Source organism: Protopterus annectens, chromosome 2.part1 (assembly GCF_019279795.1).
Source record: "Protopterus annectens isolate FY-2018-M chromosome 2.part1, PAN1.0, whole genome shotgun sequence".
Taxonomy (NCBI): Eukaryota; Metazoa; Chordata; order Ceratodontiformes; family Protopteridae; genus Protopterus; species Protopterus annectens.
Window position 1 is genome coordinate 245,351,943 of NC_056729.1, and position 17,496 is coordinate 245,369,438.

General features: G+C 37.9%; 1 protein-coding gene across 2 annotated transcripts in view; it reads left to right on the plus strand.

The window, feature by feature from the left end:
• LOC122794006 (beta-1,3-galactosyltransferase 2-like) overlaps positions 1-15,178 on the plus strand; it is a 477,845-nt gene extending 462,667 nt beyond the window's left edge. For both annotated transcript variants that reach the window (XM_044062103.1, XM_044062102.1), the window contains exon 2: positions 13,824-15,178. In XM_044062103.1, the coding sequence (XP_043918038.1) occupies positions 13,870-14,967 (1,098 nt within the window). In that variant the 5' untranslated portion in view covers positions 13,824-13,869 and the 3' untranslated portion in view covers positions 14,968-15,178. The remainder of the gene's footprint in view (positions 1-13,823) is intronic.
• Positions 15,179-17,496: the final 2,318 nt, after the last annotated feature.

The window sequence follows — 17,496 nt, forward strand, 5'->3', positions numbered from 1 at the left end:
TAAGAAATATAGGGTATTTCACCTATACCTTTGATCTCATCATCTGTTAAAAGTAATTTCTAGTTGTTACGTATATTACAAATATAACTACTGTCACTGTTAAACATATGTGGCACCCTTAAATATGAAGAGTTGGTGATAATTCTTTCATCATTACTCCTCTGTTAACAGAAAACCAAGGTTTACCCCTATACCTGTGTATTCTATCAAAATCACTAGTAAATTTGTGAATTTCATGCTTCTTGTAACCACATTCTATTAAATTGTGAACTACTTTATCAGCTTGTTCTACAAAATCACTGTCACTGTTACATAATCTTGAGGCTCTCAAAAATGTATTATTAACAATATTCGAGAAAATGTGTGGGGGATGAATACTGTCCCTATCTAACAATGCATTCTTCCAACATGGTTTCTGAAACAACGAAGTAATAAATTTACCTTCAGCACTTAATTCCAACATTACATCCAAAAATTCTGTACGTTTGGTATCAACATGTAATGTGAATCGCGACTAAGTAAGAGAAAGCAGAAAGCCAGAAAAGAAGGGCAACAATAGGTAAGTCTGGGGGTGAACAGGAGCATATTCAATGGTTTGAGAAGCATTGTTTGAAATACAGATATATAGAAAAGAACATATATACATAGTGCAATGAGCTACATATAAAGGGTCATGACTGGATCAACTTGTTATGTGTTCACAATATGCATATCGCAAAATTCATCTCAAGAGTAGAGGAAAGCCTTGAACATAGACCTATTTCTACCAAGCAGTGGAAATTAGTACTAGGCTGTAGTGAAATCTGTTGTGACTTTAACGCCATATTTTTGTGTCTGAAAAATGGGCAAATAACTAATAAACTGATGGAGGATTCCAGATACACCCACAATGAAGATGGCATACCAGAAAAACTGTCATCCAATGAGTACAACATCAGTGATAGTGGTTTTATTTTGAATGGTGTCGGGACCACTGATTAGTATAATCCACGGATGTCAGGACCACTGATTAGTATAATCCACTGATGTCATGACCACGGATTAGTATAATCCACATCCCTCCAGGATTTTCTCAAGAACATGGATTATCAATGATACATAGGAAGAAGCTGAAGCTGAAACAGAAGAAGAAGATGAGGAAGTAGGAAAGGTCAAGACGAGCTGTTACAGTTGTTGAATGTGACAACATACAACATGATGAAATGACATAGACAACAGCAGTAAACACTGAATATAATTCTTCAGATGTATATCTTTCACAAACTGTATTATCTGTCCTTTCCAAAAGTCTGTCATTTAGACCAGCACAGGGTTGTATTTTGATACTATTACTTAGTCAAGGATTTTTATCAGTAATTAGAATATAAAGCTAATATTTCCTAAGAATTATTGTGTTGATATATATTGAAAAAAATATCATGTTTCCCCAATTATTAATCGTGTTGTAACCAGCATTCAAAATGGCTTTGAGGAAAAAAATGAACTTTTAAGAAGTCCAGGTTCTTTCCACAATTTTACAGCTTTTGAAACTGAAGTCTGGAATGACTTAAGGATGATCAGACCCTGGAAATTAAACCAGTAAATAGAGAGTATGGGGTAGTGGTTCAGAAGCATCAATCTATTTTTAAAGAAACATGAAAGTTATTTAAAAGTTACTACTGATCAAAATAGCCCTGTAAATCTTAAGGTTGTGAGCTGGACAGATGACAAGTAGCCAATTTTTAACTTTAGTTCTGGGTTGTTTGCTTTTGATTTTGCTTTGCTGATATTTCCTAACTTGTTGGAATGTGTTCTTGTTATTTAACCTGTAGCTGACATTATATATGGTTATTGGCATTCACAAAAACCTTTACCAGCCCTCAGTGTGACCTTTTGTCTCTGGCCACAACTGGGTTACTGAATTACTATCTGCCTTGTTTGAGAAGATCATAAATCCATTCCTCATTATTATCAGTAATATCATTTATGTTTCTCCATTAACCATTTACTGATGCAGAGTCACAGCAAAGTTAGAACAGATATACAATCCTCATGCATCATGCACTTTTTATAACTATTATCCCCTAATGGCTGTACTTGATTATCAATGTACAGCTGACAGCCAGAACTAGGGGTTACATTATTTTCAAACTTTCTGACAGCAGTTTAATGTCACATCAGTTATATTCCCTTTCTACTTCTTATTTTAATTATGTTTTTCCCAGCTTAAAATCTTTAACTTTTGTTTTTTCCAACCCTTTCTGACAATTTACAATTTCAACAGAATTAAAAGTCCGTCCATCCACAACCTCTTTTTCTCATTTTTGCTCAAGAGGTCAGCATGTCGCTTCAACAGTGACAATCATCTAGAGCCAAGGTTTACACCACCAGGCTCTAGATGATTGTCACTGTTGAAGTGACATGTAAGGCCAATTTAGAGTACTCAGTCCACCTTCTGCATGTCTTTGGAATGTAGGAGGAAACCAGCTCACCTGGAGGGAACCTGTGTGAGCACAAAGAGGATATGCAGACTCCACACAGAGGGCACCCCGGCCAAAAATTGAACCAGAGAACCTTTTGCTATGAGGCAATAGCGCTATCTACTGCACCACTGTGCCACCTTGCATTCTTCTCTTCAGTAGAATTAAAAGTGCCTTAATTTATTTCATATCTTCCATTTTATTCCTTTACAGGTTCTATCCGTTTCACCCAGTTGGCCCATCAACCATGGTATTTTCCCCTCTCTTTTACTCATCTCCCCCTTCCATAGTTCTTCGACCATGTTTCTAACTTCTTGTATGCTTGATCTCTCTCTTTATCCATTTTCTGCTTAACTTTTTTATTTTTTGTGTCACCAGTGTCCCTATCCTAGACTAACTCTCTTCGTTCTCGTTATTACATTTTATGTTGGAACCCCCAGAAAAGTATTGTTATTCTGTTATCACCATTTTCCTCTCTGTTGGTTTCAATAATGATGCTATCAGGTCCCTCCTAAAGTTATCAATTGCTGTCATTTCCCCAAAGTATATGTTTCCAGATACATATCCCTTCTACTTCACAAATCCAACAAGCCAACCATTTGTTTGGGAGCATCTTTCTTTGTTTTTTGTGTATAAAAATATTTGTGGAAGCATTTTCATGAAAAATATGAATTGTTTGATCTTATTACTTTAATAGACATCAGACATAAAAACATTTCTGAAATTGGGTTTCCTAATAGATCTGCCCACCCCACTCTCAGCCCCTCAGTCCTGGATCTGTTTGTTTGCTGTAAAATGTGATATGTTGTTGATATTGTGTTTGCCCATGTTTAGCCATACTCTACACTCAGTTATCCATTTTTACCAAAGATGGACAGTTTTGCTCTGGTATGTTTTTAGCTTCCCTTCTGAACTAATTCTCTTGTCAAGCTTTGAGAGTGAAGATACATTTTATCTGCTAATTCGTATTTATTTATCCTTTGTTGGCCAGGTTAGTTCCACTAGGCTAATGGCCTCTTTTTAAGGGAGGCCCAAGGTGGCAATTATACTACTTGGGGAAATTTTGCCCAGGGAATCCAGGAACTTCCCCAACTCTTTTCAACAAGGTTCTGTGGGATCTTTTACATACATCTGAGCTGCTATCAACTTGTGCAGGTGAGGCCTCACTTTAATTAATCTCATCTAAAAGATGACACACTCAAGAATGCAGCAAACCCCTCATGCTGTACTACAACGATCTACCTGGTGCAGGAAAAGAGGCCACAGCCTTCTGCACCAAAGGCAAGTGTGCTATGTGTTGCATCGCTGACACTATTGTTTTTGATTTCCTCTCACTTGAAGATATGCCCTTCTTCACTAGCTGTTCCCTGTGATTCTTCAAGGAAAAAAACACATGAAGAAAAAAGAGAGAAACTTAAGGAGATCTGACAAAATGGAAGTTAATAGGGCTGAATCTATACCAAAGAGTTCAAACATTACACTGGCATGTGATGCCACATATTTTATATTTGGAGCAATCGTTTTGGACACCTCTAGGTAGAGAAATCATACTGGAAAATAACAAACTGGATGAGGGACTTCATTTGGGCAAGGGGAATGTCAGCAGATCAGTTGGGAGTAAGTGATTTTAAATAAAGAAGAAGGGGGTCTGGGAGTCACAGGCATAGAACAGTATGTAAAAGCATTGCAACCGGTATGTTACACCAAGCTACAAGGTGAAGTAAATGAAGGTAGATGGTAAGAAATGCTATGGGAGCATCATCCAGCTGTCCACCAAAAAAAAAAAAAAAACTTATTAGATAATTTTCTGGAAGCTAGAGCTCAAAAATGGATAGGATTTTATAGGAGTGGATCTCAGAAAGTGAAAATTGAAGATTATTCCTATAGGAGTCAAGATAAATAGTAAACAAGATAGATCATTGGCTTGGCAATGGAATTAGTAATGTTATATTTGATACTAAGCCCTTTTTATATAAATTAAATTGTGACAGGTGTGAGCCTCGGCTCTAGATGATTGTCACTGTTGAAGTGTCAACCCAACCCCATGTGTAAAAATGGGAAAAGGGGTTGTGGATGGATATGCACAACATTATATCTGAATATATTATTGTGACTTTTGATGGAAAGTTCTTGTTCATTGTCATAACTAACAACTACAGGGTTGGAGCAGCTATGCTGCATTTGTCAAGATTATGTGATCTTTTTCCATATGTAAATTTGCTGTGCATGTTGTTTGAACTGGTACTTCAACATATTTTTTTTATTATTATTTTAATGATGAGCATTACTAGCAACTGGCACTGCCATATGCTCTTCAGTTATTAATATTTATACCAATATTGCTTTCTCCAACTAGGAAGAAATGTTTGCACATGATGGACATGAGTACAGAAAATGGATTTTATTGCATGTCCAACTTGTGGATAACATCTTTCTAATATGGGGAGGTGAGGAACAGTCTCTCTGTCATTATGTCAAACTACTGAACATTCATAACAAGTTTTTGAAGTTTGCTAGGCTATTGCAAGCATAAGAACTTCCTAGACATTATTGCATGCAATTTGATTGGTAAATTAATAGTAAAAAGTAATACTTGCATCTACAAGAAGTCTGTAAAGTATTAAACCATATTTAGAATGCATTAGTAATCATCTGTTTAGATGATGCTATTTCTAATGTCTTTAAGTTAGGTGACTGTAGAGACTCTGAACTGGCTCTAGTTATAAACGATATATTTGAGCAAACAGCTGCCATCACAAAATTATTCTTTTATGAAGACTCTGACAAAACTGATAAAGCAACAAAACCTCATTACCATGCTTAATTGCATTTGTGTTTTCTGTCACTTAATGTCTGCTTTGCCTTATTGATAAGTGTACTCTCTCAGCTCACAAGTTAAAATCAATGTAATTATCAAATCACATTCAAAAGCAGGCTTTTTCACATCAAAAGAAAACAATATATTTTTTTCATTATTTAACCTGTAATATGCCACAAAGATACTCCCCGTGTGTATAAATCCAAGTTCTGTATTATTGCAATGTGACAGGAGACCCAAATTACCCATATGTTATCGTAATCATGTTACTTGACCCAGGTACTCCATGGTCACATCTAGAGTGGTTGAAATCTTTGCCTTACCTAGTCCCATCAATAAGTGCAATTTAAATATCTCATTCAGTTTCCAGGAGGCACTACAAAATATTGTGGACTATCTGGCCTTGGCACCACAAAAATCTGTTCCTTTCACTTTGAGACTTGTCAATCATTCCCTGTTTAAGTAATGTTCTCATTGCCTCACTAATCACCTTTCTTTGAGACTCTGTTACCCTGTAAAGTGTTACGTCTGACTTATTTTTGCTTACTCTCTTTTATGTATTGCCTATGCTGTGTATAATTCTTCAATTTTGTTTAAACTTTCATGATTGTTTTAATGATTGCACAATATATGGATCTTGCACAATATATGGATCTTTTCTCCCCAAGCCTCTGCCAAAAAGTGGTTCATGCTCAATCCAATTGAACTATCCTAGTAATAGTAAACAAAATAAATTTATTTGCTCCCCATCGCTGTTTCAGTACAATGCAGAATAAGATTTGTTTTACCAAGAGCTCTGCAACAACATAATTCATTCTTTCTTAGTAAGGATTTTTTTCACTTTTTTTCTACGCCTTAGACAAAGTTTCAGCTGCTTGAGTAGTAGGGCTATTATTCCCTTTTGCCTTACTAGTGATATCTGCAACAGCTCTTAAACTAATTACAGAAGTTTCAGTTCCCTCCATGACAACTGCTGTTCCCATTCTGTTCTTATTTTGTACTTCACATTGTTCATTTTGCTATGAATTTATGCTCAGCAGAAGGGATTAAAACACTGTCCCTTTTTTTGAACTCCCTGAGTCTGGAGTTCTTGTTATACACTCTCTGATGCATTTCTCGTGCACTTTACATATTTTCTTTCCATAGTAATGTAACAATTTTCATCTTATCTTGTAAAGTCTGTGCCGTGTGCTGTTACATGTTTAAATGGAGTTTTCCCTTCATATCAAGTCTCCTTAGCTATGTCTAGACAACCACAGAGATGTCTCTCCTGTAATGAATCAAATGAGGTATATCCTGTTGAAGCTTAGGGTACCTCTCTTACAACAAACAGGAGGGGGGTGAACTAACTGGTTGCACTTTCTACCAACTCTCTCTGTGGCCTTCTTTATCAGAGACTACAGAGTTTTTATAAAGCTCTCCAGTAGCCCATCAGTTTGAGGGTGGCGCACTGTTGTGTCTTTTGGCTTTTCCCGGTTAGGGGTCGCCACAGCGGAACTCCGGTCTGCTAATGATTGGCAGTTGATTTTTATGTGCTGAGTTGCTGGCCCTAATGCACAACCTTCAATGAAGGTATGCCCATTCATGTATGTCTCCACGCAGACGTCGCTCTAGCTGAGAATCGAATGGGACAACGTCTTGCTGTGAGGCGACAATGCTATCGCAGCACCACCACTGCGGATTTTGAGGGTGATGCACTGAAGTTCTTAATTGTTTTCTGTAAATCACTGGCAAAGTTGGTGCATTACTGTGGGCATAAACATCATTCCCTGGTCTGTGAGCATTTCTTTGGGTATCATTACCCTGGAGAAAATTAACACTTACTCTGTCCACAAAATTTGTTTTTTGCAGTAGCACTGCTTTAAGAAACTTTGTAGCACAGTGCATAATCACCAGAAAATTTTGATAGCCATTACTAGACTGTACTGATAGACCTATAAGATCCATAGCTGTCTACTCAAATAGGACCTCAGTAATAAACAGAGGTATAAGCCCAAGATGTGATGAAGTCTTTTGACATTTTGAGCATGTCCACAGAAATTATTAATGCCTTTCATTTCATTGGGCCACTAAAACTTTGCTAAAAATCTAGCTTTAGTTTTGTCCATTCTTAAGCATCCCCCCAAACATGACTTTGCATCAGTTTCAGTGTAAGTGTTCAAAAGGTTTTGAAACTAGCAGTTGGCATAATATTTAGCCTCTGTCTTTATTCTTCCTGTAAGTTATTCTTCCGCTTACAGTATGCATAAGGAATGAATCCACCCTGCTCTGGCTATATTTTTCTCTGGCCCTGTTAAATGTATCATCACACTATTATTCTTTCTTAAAATTTTCATTACTTATTTCCAAACTGATCAAATCAGGGTAATTTTCAACAGTACACCAACATGAAGTGGAGAGTATAGCCTTCTCACCTTTCAATACACATATACGTAATTCCTCTTCACCCATTTCTTTATCTACAAAAGGCAATTCATGCAAATACTTTTCTATTACTTTTTGGGAATTCCTTAGCTTTTACCACATTAACTTCTCTTTATCTAAGTACCAGCTGCTGACAGTCCTGTTTTGACAAGCCCTCTATTTCAGCCTTACAGAGGGAAAGATAAAGTTGTAAAAGTAAACTTACCATGATATTAGATGTTCTAATAGGTTACTGTTGTAGTAGCATAAGCTGTTTGGGTTATATCCTGTCCAGCATGTGACCACTGGCCAGCTTTCACAGCTACAGGGCATCTTCCATGTGCCCTGACTGCTGAAACCCAATTAGAACCACATAAAAGGCAACTTAGGCACTAAAAGCTTCAGAGCTTTCTTGTTTCAAAAAGGGAGGTTATCGCCCTGAAAGGAAAAAATGCAAAGAAAGAAAAAGTAATATCAAAACATATGTAATTGTACACACAAGGTTAGATATATCTGCACCCTAGTAATACAACAAAAAAACAAACAAAACAAGTGGGATGGAGGAAGGGTATGGCTCCTGCAACAGTGACCTGTTAGAACATGTACTGTTATGGTGAGTTTATTTACACAACTGTACTATGTTCAGTGTTAGATCACTGTTGTAGTAGCCTAAACTGTTTTGGTAGATTACCATACCTTAGAGACCAAAGGGGAGGAGGAAGAAATTAATAATCCAGGAGCCTCTGGAGAATGGTCCTAGCAAAGCATGTTCTGGATCTAGAAAATAAATCCAGTTTGTAGTGCTTTTTAAAAGTCTGTACAGAGAACTAAGATGCTGCCTCTAGAATATTCCAAAAAGCCACAGAAGATGCCCGAGTCCTAGCAGAGTGGGCCCTAACCCTGCCTGGAAGTTATAGTGAGAACAGCAAAAATAAATAGCATGATTTAGCCATCTAGAAATTGAATGCTTTGACACTGCTTGTCCTTTCTTCCTGCCTTAGTAGACAAATAACTGATTGGCTTTCCTTAAGGACTGATTTTTGTACAAGTAATATTAGAGTTGACTGTGGACATCCAGAGTATATAAAATTGTCTCTCCCTTCTTTCTAGGTTTTGGAAAGAGATTATTTGGCTTAAGGTAAACTCTGAAAACACTTTAGGCATAAAAGAAGGATATGTTCTCAAATAAACCCTGTCCTTGTGAAAAATAGGGTTGTGTTGACTCACCAAAAGAGCTTGCAAATCAGATTCTTGCAGAAGTCAGAGCAATGAGTAAAACAGTTTTCCATGTCAAGAACCTTAAATAGGATCTTAGGATCAAAGGAAGTTACTAGGTTATTGGCCCTGAGGTCCTTACAATCCTAGCCAAGAATTTAGCCCATGTTCCAACAAGTCAGCACCCGATACCCTTGTCCAGCAGGGAAACAGGTGGAATCCCAGGGGTGTATTTTCTGTTCCTCATCCAGTTATCCAGGTTGTGCTTAAAAAGGGTTAATGAGGTCCTCTGCTTGATGTGGAGAGGGAGTCTATTCCACAGAAGGGAGAGTCTCTGGGACACAAATCTGTCCCAACAAGTCCTAGTGATGTCACAGACCAGGTTGTGGTCGCATGTGCAGGTTACTCAAGTGGAGCTTGACCTACAGATATGCAGCAGTCCCATCAAGGCGGGGTCTGAGATTGCTTTGTATGCCAGACAGAGGTCACCACTGAGGAGTATGTATGAGACTGAGTAGAGGCACAGGGCTTTTAGTCTGTCTGTGTAGGATAGATGTTTGAGGCCCTGGATTCTCCTGGAAATGAACCTCTGTGGTCTCTCCAGCTGCTGTTCCATGTGTTTTTTGAGGTAAATGCCAAAAGAAGCACTGTACTCAATAATGGGTCTTATAAGGGAAGAATACAGGGATATTATGACCTCCTTGTCCCTGGATGAGATGCCCTTACTAATGAGGTGGGCTATGTAGAAAGCTTTCCGTATGAAGGAGGCAATATGGTGGTCAAAAGTCAGTTTGCTATCAACCTGGCTGCCGAAGTCCCTCACAACTGATTGCATGCTTAGGACCTTGCTGTTAATATAATAATTTGTGGGGACACCATTTTCCCCAAAGGGGATAATGATGAATTTCTTGGCATTCAGTTTGAGGCCATGCTTCTGGCACTAGTCATTAGTTTGGTTAAAGCCCTCTTGGAGGATGTTCACATCACTAGGGGGATTTATGACTGTGCCCAACTTGCAGTCCTCTGCAAACTTGGTCAGCCACAGACCACTGGTTTTGACTTGCACCTCAGAAAAGTATATCACAAACAGTAGAGGCCCCAAGACTGATACCTTGGGGTACGCCGCTTGTTACGTGTCTACTGCTAGAGTTGGCTTCCCCTATTTTGACTGAGTAGGTTCTATCAGTGAGCCAGTTAGCTACCCATCTGGTAACATATGGGTTAATGCCTAGCTATGCCCAAGTGGAGAATAGTGTCGAAGGCTTTGGCTAGGTCAAGGTTGGTGGTGTGCACTGTCTTGCCTTCATCCATGGCTGTGGTGACTGTTTCGAAGAAGGCAACCAAGTTTAACAGGCATGATCTCCCTTTGACAAAAACAAACTGTGTGGGATCAAGTGTTTAGAGGTTGCCAGTGTCCTTGTTTATAAGGTCCATGATAATGCATTCCATGGCCTTGCAATCAGGCTAGTTAGGCTGATGGGCCTATAATTTACTGGGTCGGTGGATGCTCCAACTTTGTTTAGAGGGATGACAGTGGATGTCCTCTATTCTGCTGGGACAAAGCTGGTGCACATACTTTGGTTGAATAGGGTGCCTAGTGGTGCTGAGAGCTCTTGCCTGAGTTCATGTAGGACACTGCCAGGGATATTGTCAGGTCCCATGGAGGCTGTATTTTTTGCCTTTAAGAGGGCATTAATAACCTGCGACCTGGTGATGAGAGGAAGGAGGCAAGTGCTGGGGATGTCCAGGTTTACTGATGGGGGGACAGGGGGGTGAAGTTTTCACTGAACTTGTCTGCCAGCAGGTTGGCTATATCTATGGCATTTGTGCATGTGGTATTTTTGACCACCAATTCAGAGCAGATTTGGGAGTTACCTTTGAGATGGTGGACATATGCGAAGAAGGCCTTGTGATTGTCCTTATTAGTGGATGTGGCCAATTTGGACTCAAAGTTAGCCTTAGAGGATATCACCAGTAACCTATTTGCTTGTTCAGACAAAAGAGAGATTGCTTCCAACTTGGCACCTGCTCCTTCTTGGACCTGGACAGCATTTTTTTTTGCTTTTTTTTATAGAGTCTGTTTATTGCTGCTGTCCACCAGACAATTTTACTCTTCCTTGAGGAAAATGATTTGGTCCTGTCAGCTATTGATGCATGCATGCAGCTATATAGTTGCTCATATAATTTTTTTGGTGTAGGCTTAGACATTAGTGCTTGATTCAATTGAAGGGATGGTGGCTGTGAAGCTGCTTATACCTGCTCCCAGTAGGTTGTAGTCAGGTTTGAATAGGTGTTTTGTCAATAGTTAACTGCACCAGGAGTGTCTCCTGTGCGTCCTACTATTTTACCAGCCTGGAAGTGTGTACGTCTTTGATAAATATTGAAACTGCACCTCCTTTGGCTTTGTAGCCCTCTGTTTGGGGTCTGAAAGTATGGTAGGACAAGTAACCTGGTAAGGCTGGGTATTACATGCCCTGTGATTTGGGTATGCAGCTCAACTGTGTCAATACATTTGATTTTTCTTCCACTAATTAAATTATTTTGCATTAGCATCTTCATCTTCTTGCAATTTGTATATAACTGTTTTACAGGTTTTGGCAAAATATCTGCAACCTGTACAAAATGTATGCACCTTATTGAACGACTTGCACTGTGCCATCTCATTCCTGTAGCCATTCTGCTATGTGTTATTTTTAGTTGCTTATTTAATACCAGTCATTATTTTGGGCACCATGTGTTTGTCAGAATTTTCTTTGTTCTTTTTAATTTTTATTTTTAATATCTTAACAGTACTGAGCTTTGTTTTGCTCTCTTTCTCACACACACACACACACAGCTTTTATTTTAGATACTTTCCAACTCTACAGTTTTGTCTTTACGTTGAAAACTACACTCACTCTGTGCATGGTATATGCTTTTTACACTATCATATCTGCTTGCCTTAGAAATCTGCCTTTCTACACACAACTATCTCTTTTTTATTAAACAATTAGATGTTGCTAAGCTCAGATTTTTGTGCTCTGTGTTTTAGGTCAGTTCATGCCATAGTTACAGGATGGAACTGTATTTGGTTCACAGTATGCTTGGCATTAAATTTTCAAGACAGAACTTTTTATTCTCTCTCTCTCTCTCTCTCTGTCTCTGTCTTTGTAGGGTTAAATATACTAATTCAAATATAAAATGAAGAAACATTGCACACTACATATCTTCCAGTTTATTAGCCAGTTTGATTACACTATGGTAGAACTCCAAATGATGAATCTGCAATTTCAAGGTTTCTGTGAGCATTCTATAACATTTCAAAACCATTGGTGGTGAAAGTGACGTTGTTATGCCAAACAAAAATATGAGAAAAGTCTCTAAAAATGTTTGTGGTTTACTGTTGTGAAAAAAGATATAAGCAATTGTGACAGCAAGATATGAAACTGTAATGCACACAAATCAATTTGTGCATGTAGGGCATACCTCTTAGAGCAAGAAATCTGGACAAAGCCATAAGTAAAAGTGGGACAAAGATTCAAAAATAGGGCCCTTACAAACTTAGAAAGTTGATAAGAATAACAGGTTTTGCATTAGCATGCATTTTTCCGATGTCTGAAACTCAAATATCTGTCATTATTTTCTAACTAAAGTCTTTAATGATTTGCCACTAATTTGCCAGAAAACCACAATTTCATGAAAAACAGAACAAAAATACGAGGCAAGAATCTGGACATTCTGAGAAAATCTGTACAGTTGAGAGGTATGAATTGTAGGAAAATGTAAAAATGTGAATGAAAATGAAATAGGTACTGAAGTGGATTTCTACAGCCTACGGGTGTGCTAGCATAGAAACATTTTAAGGAGCACAAGTCAAAACTATGCATGCAGTCAAAGAATAAGAAGAATGAAAATGTAGTTTCAGGTATCAAATTCATTTCATTTGCACACCATTTGTATACGTAAACAAACAGCTTACATGTCAAGGACTGCCAACTGAAAAGGCTTGACACATTTTTTAATACCACAAAGCTTTATTCAATACTGACTGTGAGAGGGCGATCACATGACATACAGTATGCAGTACCAGACAACATACTTATATATATATATATATATATATATATATACACACACACACACACACACACACACACACACACACACACACACACACACACAGTATATGTATATAAATTACAGATATTACTCTGTATGATGACATCCACACTTACCTGTTGCAGGTATTCATAGTTATTCTTGATGTGAAACATCAAAAGAAATATACTGTTTTGGTTACCCTCAGTCTCCCTTTCTTTCTGTGCTGGAATAATACTATACCACTTATATTTCCTCTGTACAGTGACTGATACTGCCCTCATCTTGTTTAATTCCCATGGCATGAGAAGTTTCCAGAGAATGTTTGAATTCTGTTCAGTATGGGTTATTACTGTATTGCAGTCTATATTACATTCCATTGTTCACTTTGTACACATTTCCCCAAGGGAGTCTATGAGGCAGTATAGCTTGGTGTTTGTCTGTTGTACAAATGATCCTCAGATATAGCTTTCTTTTTTTTTTTTCATCTACTGAGTGCTGTGGTGCTGCTGATGCATAAAGTTTAGCTATGACAAATATAGCAGCAATCATTTTACAAGATTTGTTTGATTTCAATGGTATTTTCTTCATGCACACTGGACACATTGTTCAAGTGTTCAACAACTAACAATAAAGATATATTTACTAATATTTCTCATGAATGGACATACAGACCACCACAGACAGAATATTTGCAATTTTGTCACTGATGATAAAACAGAACATAACAAAATAGCTCTTCTTTCATGGTAGATTTTTTTTAATGGATAACTGAACATGTGCATGTGATACTTCAAAAGAAAACTGAAATGTAACATTTAATTGTATTTTCATTTTCTTTTTTCTTCTAGAAATACACTTCTCAACTAAGGAATATGTAATCAAAACTGCAAAGAAATGAATCATTTACGTCTCTCATTTTTGCTTTTATGGGTTATGGGGTTTTTGCTTGTTATTATGGCTTCTTACTTTACCACTGTCATAAGGTACACATGGCTGAAATACATCGGTTTTGATAAATACCGTAAATATATTTTAGAAGACCTTACAAAAACACATTATGACGTCATGAAAAATGAACACTTTCTTGCAAGCCAAACTACGCTGCAAAATTCATCACTTCTAGTAGATGATTTTAAATGGAAGCGGCTTCCTGCTAAATATCGCACTGTTTATCCTTATGACTACAAATATGTCATTAATGAGCCTCACAAGTGTTTACGTAAGATCCCTTTCTTAATCTTATGCATTTTCACTAGAGTTTCAGAATTTAGTTCCAGGCATGCTATTCGAAAAACCTGGGGAAATGAAAGCTTGATTTCTAATGCAACTATAGCACGACTTTTCTTCATGGGAATCCCAAAATTTGTCAAGGAACCTTTAAATAAACTAATCAAAGAAGAAAGTGAAACTTTTCATGATATCATTCAGGTAGATTATCTGGATACTTATAACAATCTGACTCTAAAAACTATGACTGCAATGAAATGGTTTGCTACATATTGCCCTAATGCATCCTATATTATGAAAATAGACAGTGACATGTTTTTGAACATTGAATACCTCATCTATGGGCAACTCAAACCACATACCCCAATGAAGACAAACTATTTTACTGGATTTGCTTTTCTAAATTTCCAACCAATCCGAGATAAAAACAGTAAGTGGTACATGCCAAATGAACTGTATTCAGCAGAAACGTATCCTACATTTTGTTCAGGAACTGGATATCTTTTATCTGGAGATCTACCTAAAAGGATTGTGGAAGTTTCTTCTACAGTTCGGCCCATCTACTTGGAAGATGTATATATTGGACTTTGCCTCGATAAACTAAAAGTAAAAGTAATTGCTTCTTATGCCTTATTTCATATTAACCATGTTGAATATTTTGCATGTTCTTATGCAAAATTAATCACGTCTCATCATTTTGATGCTTTTGATCTTCTGAAAACCTGGGATGACTTCCAAAGAAAGAAGGGAGCCTGTGCTACATGAAGAGAGGCAGCATTCTCCATTGCACATTATTTAAAGACTTAATGCCATTTGTATAAAGCCATATGTTTGAGTATTTAATTCACAGACTTCAGAAGCAGTGTGGGGATGAAACTGTCACTAACTGGAGCTTGTTGTACATTACTCTGATGTCTTTTGTGCTTCAAACATTGTTAATACAGGAGAGTCACAAATTATAGTAATTTAAACTCTATGCAGGCTTTTATTACTGGTATTTCACTGCTACATTTTAACTTATTTTTTCTCAACTCTGACCAAAAGCTTTGCACAGCAGTTTCCTACAGAAGTTATTTTTTCAAAATTCACCACAATTACCATACCATACTGAAATGTTAGCTGTATTTTTAGAATTTTAACAGTGTGAGTATCTAGTCTATAGTAGTATGAAAAAATATGAAGAAAAATAACATAGCGATCTGTTATATCCCTGTGCTTTAACAATGAGCCAACCTGTGGGAGATGGCTGCAGTTGTCCTGATTCCCAAAGGCAATGCAGTTACATTCATCCCCGCAATTTCTCTGCCATTCTTTTAAGCATTCCATAGTTTCACCCAGTCAGGCCAGATGATGTAGCAGGTTATAGCAGTTGTCAGCGGTCAGGCTAATATCAGGATAACAGCATGGATTCAGGGTGGTTCACAGATAATGTGAACATTTGTCAGTGTGATTTCTAACATATTACAAAAAGTCAGCCAAACACAGAAAAATGCTATTTTTTAACCAAGATTTTTGTCCTGTTTAATCAACAGATGTTATCCTTAGCATTCATTGGGTTAGTTTATTTGCTATTAGTTTTTTCCCTTAGCATTAATTGGGTTAATTTATTTATTTATTTTTTTCTGTTCATCTCATGCCTGCTTTCCATCTGAGTGGGCATTGTTACCCACATGCATCAGAGTTTGAAGTATTTCTTCTTCCTGGTGATTTTTAAGTAGGTATATTTTATTTTTATTTTTATTTAACATTTGTTGACCGGGAATGTCCGACTAGGTTCCACAGAGCCTGTTTTCAGCGGAGGCCCGGGGAGAAATGCTCCAGATGCATGTCTTTGGAATGTGGGAGGAAACCGGAGTACCCGGAGGAAACCCACGCGAACACAGGGAGAACATGCAAACATTATAAAATAAAATAAATTATGTTAGTCTTTATAAAAGACTTACAATCTAAAAGAATTTGTTGAACAACAAATATTACCAAAGTAAGATGGGATGACCCACAAATATCCTCAGTTGTGAAAAAAGATAATAATAGAAAAGTCATTTATTCTCAATATAATTAATACATTTATTTTGAAAAGTATATTGTATACTGCATATTTATTTTGAAAAGTATACTGTATGTTGTATATTATATGTACCATGTGTATGTTCTTCGTGTTTCACTGTTGCAGTCATTACAAGTGGGTTATCCTGCTGGCAGGCTACCCTCAGTCGGCCTGAATTCCAAAGTCTAGGTCCGGCGTCGGTTGCTGTCGCCTCTTCCCTGACGTTAGTGCGCCAGGGGTATAAAAGATGCAGCTGATGCCATTTTCTTCAGTCTTTCTTGCTGCGTGGGGCCTGAAGCAAAAGCAGTTCGCAAGTGCCAGTCGGCCAACTCCTGAGTTTTTCAAATTCGAATTTCAGATCCAAAGTCTTCATTAAAGCTAAGTACCCCGTTGGGGAAACTTTTATCTTTCTCCAGACCGATGTCAGAAAAAGTTAATAATTGTATTTCTTGTGGGAAGCAAATATCTCATAAGGATTTTCATTCTTACTGTATTCCTTGCCTAGGCCCTGACCATAACATTGCTAGTTGTCAGTTTTGTGCTAGATTTAACCAACGCACTATTAAGCATTGGTACGATTTTGCATTCCATTACTTTGGCAGAAGATTTAATTATATCATGCCGTCGGAACAGCTGACTACCGGAGTTTATAAAAAGCGCAAAGACAAAGAAAAGGACAGGCATCCGAGATCCAAAACCGATGACGAGGCTTCTGCTAGGCCTGTCGCCAGTTCGCCGGTTCTCAGTGAGGCACTTTCGCAGCCCCTGACGCCCGCTACCTCAGAGCCACAGGCCGCTTCTGACTCCCACGTGGAGCCGACTAGGCTGCTGAAAACTCAAGGTATTGGACACTTGGAAACTATTCCCTCAGATGGGTCCGGAGCCACTGAGCAGGCATCGGCTTCTGAGGGTGTTTTCAGGCCTACACAGTTATATGTGAAACCTACTTCAGCTACAAAGGCAAAAATTAAAACAGCTCTAAAGACAAAGAAACAAGTACAACATTCTCCTGGACAGGCCTCCATGCCTAAAAAAACAGATGCTTAAAATGGCCGAAGACCTAATTACTTTGATCAGGGGTTCCCATCCCCCTTCTGATAAGAGACCTAGGCAAGAGTTAGATTACGAATCTTCAGACCAGGTTTCCATTCCATCCCTATGAGGATTCTGATGCTGAAGAATCTATCCCTTCAGCCTCTCCTCCTGAGGATTATTCTTTTGGGGAGACACTGCATACCATGAGGGAG